At 35.5% G+C, this 9,247-nt stretch overlaps 1 protein-coding gene across 1 annotated transcript; it reads right to left on the bottom strand.

Annotated features, from left to right (window-relative positions):
- Positions 1-4,688: 4,688 nt before the first annotated feature.
- Positions 4,689-7,315, bottom strand: caiap (CARD- and ANK-containing Inflammasome Adaptor Protein). The gene is made up of 2 exons (XM_060865048.1): positions 5,779-7,315; positions 4,689-5,540 (listed from the first exon to the last, which is right to left on the bottom strand). The coding sequence occupies exons 1-2, from the start codon at positions 7,183-7,185 to the stop codon at positions 4,689-4,691; spliced, it is 2,259 nt and encodes a 752-aa protein (XP_060721031.1). The 5' UTR covers positions 7,186-7,315.
- Positions 7,316-9,247: the final 1,932 nt, after the last annotated feature.

Below are 9,247 nucleotides of genomic sequence, written 5' to 3'. Positions count from 1 at the left end.
GCTAGAAACACTCAGTTAAGTGATGGGAAATGATGATCTATCATTTCTTAAAGAACCTTAAAGAGCACCGGCCCAGGAAAGGAATACCAAAAAGTATATTAGAATTTTCCTGCCTCAGTAAAGGTCAGATTATTAAATGCTTCTCGGAATTCGAGTGGCAGACACATTTCAACATCCGCTGATCAGAGGAGACTGTGTGAGTCAGGCCTTTGTGGTTGAATTACAGCAAAGATACCATAATTTGAAAGGGAAGAAAAAAAAGCAGAAGAAACTTGCTTGGGCAAAGAAACACAGGAATAATCATTACATGAGTGGTAATCTGTCCTTCGGTCTCATGAGTCTATATTTGATATTGTAATTATTGTTTCTTTGTTAGACATAGAGAGATTTAATGGATGGTACCTGAATGTGTGGTTTCACTGTGAAGCATGAAGGAGAAAGTGTGATGGCATGTGGGTGCTTTGCTGTTGTCAGTGTTGGTGACTTTTAAAATTGAGGGTATGCTTAACCAGAAAGGCTAAAATGACATGCCATCCCATATGGTTTGCCCTTAGTGGTGCTATCATTTACTTATTCAGGAAACACTTCAACTAGCACTTCTTTCATTATCTTTTGCATTTAAAAAAAAAAAAAAAAAAAAAAAAAAAAAACACACCTTTGACACTTTCATTGTAACTTTGAACAAATGTTTTAAACTCATGGTATCTTAAGTATGTAACTTAGTGATCCAGCATTAATGTATTCAATGTTAGAGATTTAAGCACTTATGTACGTCGCTCTGGATAAGGGCGTCTGCCAAATGCTGTAAATGTAAATGTAAATGTAAATTTAATTTTCACCTAGACAATGACCCCTAACACACAGGTTATGTAGGAGCTATTTGTCTAAGATGGAGAGTGATGGAGCGCTGCATCAGATTAACTAGCTTCAACAATTTCCCGATCTAAATCTAACTAAAATGGTTTGGGAGGAGTTAGACCGGAAAGCAGTCAACATGTTTTCAAAAACTCTGTGAACTCCTTCTTTTTCCTTTGAAAAACCTTTCCAGGTGACTAACTCATGACGCCGGCTGAGAGAATGCCGTGGGCGAGCAAAGCTGTTATTAAAGCAAAAGGTGGCTACTTAAAAGAATCAAAAATATAAAACATATTCTGGGTTATTTAACATGTTTACATTGGCTACATAATTCCATATTTGTTCTGTCATAATTTCAATGCCTTTAGTATTAATGTACAATGTTGAAAATAAAAATAAAGAAACACTGGATACGAAAGTGTGTCCAAACTCTTGAACTGTAGTGTATCTGAAATAAATTTCTTAACTATTATTTTGAAATAAACTCTTATGAAAATAAAGTAGATTGTTGACTTAATAGTAAATGACTTGAAATCAAAAAAATTCTTAACTATTATAAACTAAAAACCAGGGGGGGCACGGTGGCTTAGTGGCTAGCACGTTCGCCTCACACCTCCAGGGTTGGGGGTTCGATTCCCGCCCCCGCCTTGTGTGTGTGGAGTTTGAATGTTCTCCCCGTGCCTTGGGGGTTTCCTCCGGGTACTCCGGTTTCCTCCCCCGGTCCAAAGACATGCATGGTAGGTTGATTGGCATCTCTGGAAAATTGTCCGTAGTGTGTGAATGTGTGAGTGAATGAGAGTGTGTGTGTGTGTGCCCCCTGCGATGGGTTGGCACTCCGTCCAGGGTGTATCCTGCCTTGATGCCCGATGACGCTCGTGACCCGAGGTAGTTCGGATAAGCGGTAGAAAATGAATGAATGAAACTAAAATCCAAAAAATTATAAACTAAAAACCAAAAACTGTAAGATTGTCTAAACCAGCTGATTATGAGTGTTCTGTTAGTGCATTCAGAAATATTTAGTCATCTTTTACATCCTTATTACATGAACCTGGGTATTTTACTAGAGTTTTTAAAGGGATCTAATAAATTGCTGTTTAGGTTTCACTGTAATCTTGATTTGTTGTGAGGAAAATGTGTAGAATTTGATCAGCATTTTATTTTATAAAAAACAAAAAAAAACCCACATTTTATCACCAGTCAGCTGGCTGATCACAGATCCAAGTTTCACAATAACCAGTCTTCATTAAATCTGAATAGTTAAAAGTTAAAATATGCAGAAGTGTAGTTATAGGACTTCCCTGTTTCATTCCTGATTTATCAAATTGACATGTGCCTACTGAATATGAATATCTTTGAAATAATTAAAAATACTGAGTATTTCCAATCATAACATTACAATAATCCAAATATAATATATTATTAAAAACTATTTCTTGCCATTCCTGGCTAATTTTAAGCTTGAATCAGTCCTGATTTTGATGAATGATAATTTAGATAATTTTTGTATTTACTCCTAGACAGAAGTAAATTGATCTGCCCATTGAATACTTTATGGCTTTTTTTTCTTGCTCTTAATCAAATATATGATCCTTTGGTTTATTTCAGTATATCTCCTTAAACTGCAGAGCTAAACATTTTGTTGATCATTTCCTGTACTGTAAGTAGCTTTTTCTTGTAACTCAATTATTTCCCGTATATCCAGTATCTCTTCAATACTTTCTGATTGGCTTATCGTCTTACTAAAGGATATATATGGAATACTCCTTAAAGTGATGATTTGACATATGATGATGGCACATTTTGGTTTCTTGGCATCTAAAAACATTTTTTAAGGCCAAGACAAAATCTTCTGTTGTTTAGGATCATGGAGTTAAATTTCCATTGACCATTATTTATAAACTAATGGCCAATGGAGTTAAATTTCCATTGACCATTATTTATAATGGCGAATGGAGTTAAATTTCCATTGGCCATTATTTATAAACTAATAGCCATTGGAAGATGACAAATTTAGGCCAAATACACATCTATAGAACTGCTGGCAGCCATTATGAAAATCTCAGACACAATCTATTAGTGATGATAGAAACATATTCATATTAATGCATATTCAGTGAACAGCATCGGTGTGTGAATATAACAAAAGGGCTAAAGGTTTTACAGAGATTAGTGAGTATTGGGTTTCATTTGTCACTGTCAATATTACAACCTCCTACTGCAATATCATCTTAAGTTGTTCAGAATCAAAATCATTCAAAAAAAAAAAATAAAAATCTAAATAATCAGAATATTCCCCCAAAGAATCCCAAAATGGTTAGTTTAGCTTTCTGACAACGTTTATATTATTTGAGTCTGTTTCCATTCTGTCAGTGGACTAAAATGCCAGTGTACTGGTAAAAAGAGTTAAAACATTTAACTCTAGCATCCAGAGACCATTAGTCACTTTCCCCTGTCTCTTGGTAAAATGAAGTGCAAAAACATTATGACTAATGTTTAACCAAGTATTGTTTTCTCCCCATTGTTAATACCACAATTTATTGCGTATACAGAAAATAATAATAATAATAATAATAATAATAATAATAATAATAATAATAATAATAATAATAAACACTTAATGTTTTAAATGTGGGCACATTTTTCCCAGATTTCCTTATTTCCTGTTATTTGTCTAGTCCAGTCCATTGTCTTTTAAAATCCCTATTGTACAATATGTTTTACAAACCAAGAAAGAGGATTATGGTAAATATAGAGTTTAAGCACAGAAGGGTCAGGTATGAGAAAATCAGAGCCATTACTGATTTGATTTGAGGGCATGTTATAAAAAACTTAAGTAAAATATAATCTTTATACTGTTGTGTGACCTTTTGCCTTAATTGTCTGTACATCTCATCGTGATTCAAATAAGAGATTATAAACTGTCAAATTGTTAAACAGTGATCAAAATGTTCCTGTTGGACATATTTCTATTAATATTTGCACACCAGCTCCATAAACTTTGGGTAGCTCTTTATTCCTCTAGAAAACCGTATTCCTCTATTAATGTTTCTCTAAACGATCTAGTCCATGTCTTGGATAAGTACAAATGATATGCCTTTTTCTCAAAAATACAAAAGTCTGTTAGTGATCATTCCTTTCATCAAATTGCAAGGATATTAACTCACCCTGCGAATGATGTATTATTTGGATTACTTATTTCTTTTCCTGGCTTTTGTTTTGTAGTTACTTTCAGCAATTTACTCCAAGCTTTACTCTATTTTCCAAACCCTGTCTCTTTTGTACCATGATATTATAGCTGAAAGTAGGCAATTTCTAGAAGTAAAATTGCTGATTATACAGGAAGAATCTATGAACACCGTGAAGACAACTTAGTATCAGTTTCAATATGAATGAGGTTTCTCATACTGGCAGTCCACATAAAAGGAAAACTTTGTAGGTATGGCGTACATCTGTCGGTAAGGGTTACAAGAGTTTAACATGCTTTATTTAATGTATTAATTCCTTACTAATAATCACAACTATAAACCAATATTCCATTTAGTAGTAGTAGTAGTAATAGTAATAGTAGTAGTAATGGTAGGCAGCTCAGATATTACCTCCTTGCATTGTGCTGTATGAAATGTGGCTTTTTGGTGACACCTTGTGACCATCACCTTGTTTATGTAGAATTTATTTGAATCTAAACTAAATACATATATCTCATTATATTACATTAACTGGTTTGGCACTGTGTCATAAAACATTTTAATCATATAATAATAATAATAAAAAAAAAAAGGTTTTAATCAATTTGACTCATCAACTTTCATCAAACCAATCGGACACAAGCTTTTTTATTTAATGAGAAACATCTTCCTCTTAAGCAGCACAGCAATGTTCTGGTGGTTTAGGGTGCCCTCAGCTTCTGCTACCTGCAGGGGTGTTTTCATGACATTGTTAGTAGCCTGGAGGTTTACTTTCTCTCCACGAGTCCAGTTCACTAGCTTTTGCACTGTGCCCAAATGCGCTGTTCGACAAGCCCAATGTAACGGCGTGTCTTTATTATTGTCAACTGCATTGATCTTGGCTTGTCTTTCTAGCAGAAGACTGACCACACGTTCCTGCCCATGTTCTGCAGCCAAATGTAGAGGTGTCCTCCTCCAAGCGTTCCTCTCATTCACATTTTTATTCTTACCAGAGGTGAGGAGAGCAGCCACCACACGTACGTGCCCGTTCTTAGCAGCATAATGCAGAGCTGTACACCCATCCATGTCTTTAGCTGCAACTTTTGTCTTTGCAGTAAGCAGAGTTGAGACCGTCTGAACGTGTCCTGCCATTGCTGCCAGGTGTAATGGAGACTTTCTTTCTTTCTCAGCAGCATTGGTATTCGATCCAACAAAAAGAAGCAGTTTTACGATGGCTACGTAACCTTGAACAGCTGCCCAGTGTAGTGCTGTCCTAGCCTGTCTGTCCTGTACATGGACATCTGCCTTTCCTTCCAGAAGCTGGGACACAACCTCCTTGTGTCCACTCTGGCTAGCTAGATGGAGGGCAGTGAACCCTTCCTGAGTCACTGCATTAATTTGAGCCCCATTGTGCAGCAACAGGGCCATCAGTGCAGGGTGGTTGTGTACGGCACCAAGATGAAGTGGCATTTGCTCTTTGGGGCCAATTATGTTGGGATCCATGCCCATATCTAGTAATATCTAAAAGAAAATATAAGAACTTATTTAAAGAAATGGTGATACTTGATGCAGTGCCTTATTTAAAGTTTTTTTAATTTTTTTTTTAAAAAAGCTATTTCCTTTTATATTCAAAAGTATGAAAAGATTTAGAGCTTTAAAATTCTTTTACCATATAAATGATTTTGATTAACCAAGATCAATGTTTCTGTACACCATAAATGTGCTTTAATGTAGATTTCATGCAAAGATCATTACATACCTCTGTTATTGGCATACTGCCACTTTGAATGGCCAGATGAAGAGCAGACATCTGATTAGGTAGTCTCTTATCCAGCTCGGCTTTATTTGATACCAATACTTTAAAGACCTCCAGATTGCTCAGCTCTGTGGCAAGGAGCAGTGGTGTGTAACCCAGGTCATTACACACGTTAATATCAGCTCCACTGTCAATAAGTGCAGTCACAATCTCGTCCCAGTTCTCCTGCACCGCTTTGAACAGTATAGATTTTACTTCTTTTGGAGACATTTCTGTCTTAATGTTTCTCAGAAGCAGAGACAGCACAGACTTCCTGTTTAGCTTGAATGCAGCCTCAATAATCCCAGAGTCTATCTGAGCTCCAGCTTGAAGAAGCACGGCAGCTGTCTTCTCGTTTCCTCTGCTAATGGCATGAAACAGCTCTGTCTTCCCGTGGCCATCACGGGTGTCTACCGAGGCACCATTTCTCATTAAACTTTCTGCTAGCACAGAGTCATCTTCTATAGCAGCCATGTGCAGGAATGTAGTCTGGATCTTGAAGGTTCTTCTTTCCTCCATCACCAGTGCTCTGACTGCGTTCTCATGCCCATTTTGTGCTGCTAAATGTTGAGGGGTTTTTGAGGCTTGGTCTGTAGCATAGATTCCAGCTCCAGCCCTTACAAGAGCCACTACAGCCGCTGTGTGACCCATTTCTGCAGCCTTGTGGAGGGCAGTGTGACCCAATTGATCCTTGAAATCCAGTTTTGCTCCCTGATGAAGCAAAAAGTTTATAACCGGCACGTGGCCATGTTCTGCAGCAAGGAGTAGGCTGGTACCATAGGATGCATTTCTGTCACTGATATTTATGCCTCCTATAAGTTCCTGTAATAGTGGTACATCACCTGTAGACACTGCCTTGAGAATGGCACTTGATGATTCTTCAGGTTTTGCCGATCTCTTCTTTAACTCATCTGAGGAAGAAGGGAGCTCTGTCTTTTTTGATTTATGCTCTACTCCTTCATTCGAAAGGTTCCCAGAGGTGTCAAGTATTTTTTTAATTGGCCCTTGTCTATCTTTTTCTAGCAAATATCCAATCAGCTGCCTTCGTGTATCCTTGATATTTTCACTTAGCTGGCCCACATAGGCTTTCATGCTCTGGTAGAGGTCAGGTTGAGCACTCATCAGACAGGGGTAGAAAAATATCCTACATGCCCGTTCCCCTCGCGACATCAGGATGTTGAGCATTCGGGAGTTTTTTTCCTCTCGTGCTGTAATGCTGGACACAACCACTCTGTTCTCAGGTAGAAAAACTCCATTAGAGACAAGAAGGTCTAGTAAGTCTTCCGTGTTGGAGATTCCACCAACAAGCTCTTTCCTTCGAGTCCGGATTACTTCGATAGCATATGGATTTGTAAACTTAGTTGAACCCATGATAAATAAACCTCTTAAACATCAGTAAATGGTTAGAGCTCCACAAATGTCTTTTCTCCTTTGTGAGGTCTGAAAACAGGCGTGCCGAAAATGGCTTTAGTTATCACCAAGCGTTTAAATATCTCTTAGCAACCACATCAACAAAATGTAGATTAATGTCAACTTAATGAGTATATGTGGTGTTTTTTTGACTAGTTCTTGTTATGGCTATTGAAAATCTGTTTTATTTTAGTATACTGTATTTTTAAGACAATCTATATATATTTATATTTAGTGCCCCTTTATAGATATTTTGGACATGTTTCATTCTGCATCTTGTTTATGGCATCTCCTAGGTAATTTGATATATGACTACTGTAACTAGAACAATGATTTGTTGTTGTGTTTGTGTTCATGTATCATCAAGACTAATCCAGCACTCATTTTAGTAAATGAAAACTGCTTTTAATGTGTGCAGTGGCCTTTGAATAGCTTGAAATGTTGGACTGCATTGCATTATTATTATTATTATTATTATTATTATTATTATTATTATTATTATTATTAATATTATTATTATTATAAGTAGTAGTATTGGTATTAAACAAGTATTATTATAGTAATTATTACTATTATTATTATTATTAGTAGTAGTAGTAGTAATAATAATAATAATAATAATAATAATAATAATAATAATAATAATAATAATAATAATAATCATTTGTTTAACATTAGTAATTTATTATTTGCAAAGTTGTGTCGAGGAATATTAGAACTTTACAATACTGAAAAATGTAGTCAGTTTTTAAGATATAACCATAACTACAGTTCTTGACAAAAAAGTTTAATTCTTCAGCTCGCAATATATTTATTATAACAAAAGCTTAACCACGTGGGGGCTTAAGGGATTTAAGGCTGTGGACTTCCACTTCCCGGAAGACACGCCCACTGACTGCCTAGATGACGTTTAAGCTTCCGAAGGCTATCTTGCCTTAAATGGTCATATGGGGAACGGCTTTCCGGTATGATGTCACCTTTAACAAGCGTGGACTGTGGACAGAGAGCGTTAATATTGTATGAAATTATAAATATTGCATAAATATGGCGTCTTTTCACAGTTTGCAAAATAAAAAAATATGTACATACTATGTGATTTTATTTGCAGAATCATTGGCTTTTTTTTTTAATAAACATAAACTAGAAACAGACGAATATTACACATAATAATAATAATAATAATAATAATAATAATAATAATAATAATAATAATAATAATAATTAATAGGACTGCACTTGTTTTAGCCTTATGAGAAACCCAACAGTGCTTTACAACACTAGAGTATACAAGGAATGTGACTCATTGTATAGACGTTAAAGTAATATAATATATTGTATATTATACGTATAATATATTGTATATTGAACACAAAACCATTGGTATAAACATTTTGGTGTAGGAATTAAGTTATATATCTGATCAGCTGCAACTTTAAATTCACATTCACATCTTGTACACATATAACACTAACACATTGTTTTGTATTGTAATAATAACAATGTTGTTTAAGTTAATTTACCAGACAACACATATAATCCAAAACACCTAAACAGCTGGTGATCAGGCTTTTGCGGGGTCGATGTGGTTGTTCTAGCGTAGAGAAAACCCTGTGTTTATGGCAAGTGGGGTACTTAGTGGGGTGTCTTCCCTGAAGGGTACCTGCACTGATTTAACGTGGAGTGATGGCGCCCTCTAGGGGTACAAAACCGTAATTGACGAGGAACCAGCTAGAGCGAGATCAAAATCATAGACGTGTCTATAGAAGTTTTATAATCGACCTTATTAAGCTGGATCTGTTCTACAGTTATTAAATAATACATCCATTTTTGTTAAATGAATGTAAACTTATTTTTGGATATTGAATTAAAATGCTAACAAGGTTTATTGTTGTTACAGTGAAATGAACTGAATGTATATTTGTGAATCACTGTTTATAGTCAACTATAAAAGTGGGCAATTATAATTATACTAATGTAGCCTATAAGGGTATATATAAAGGTGCTATATTTTATTGTCTTATAG

Source organism: Tachysurus vachellii, chromosome 3, assembly GCF_030014155.1.
Source record: "Tachysurus vachellii isolate PV-2020 chromosome 3, HZAU_Pvac_v1, whole genome shotgun sequence".
NCBI lineage: Eukaryota > Metazoa > Chordata > Actinopteri > Siluriformes > Bagridae > Tachysurus > Tachysurus vachellii.
The sequence above is the reverse complement of the archived record's forward strand: the minus strand, read 5'-3'. Positions and strand labels throughout refer to the sequence as shown.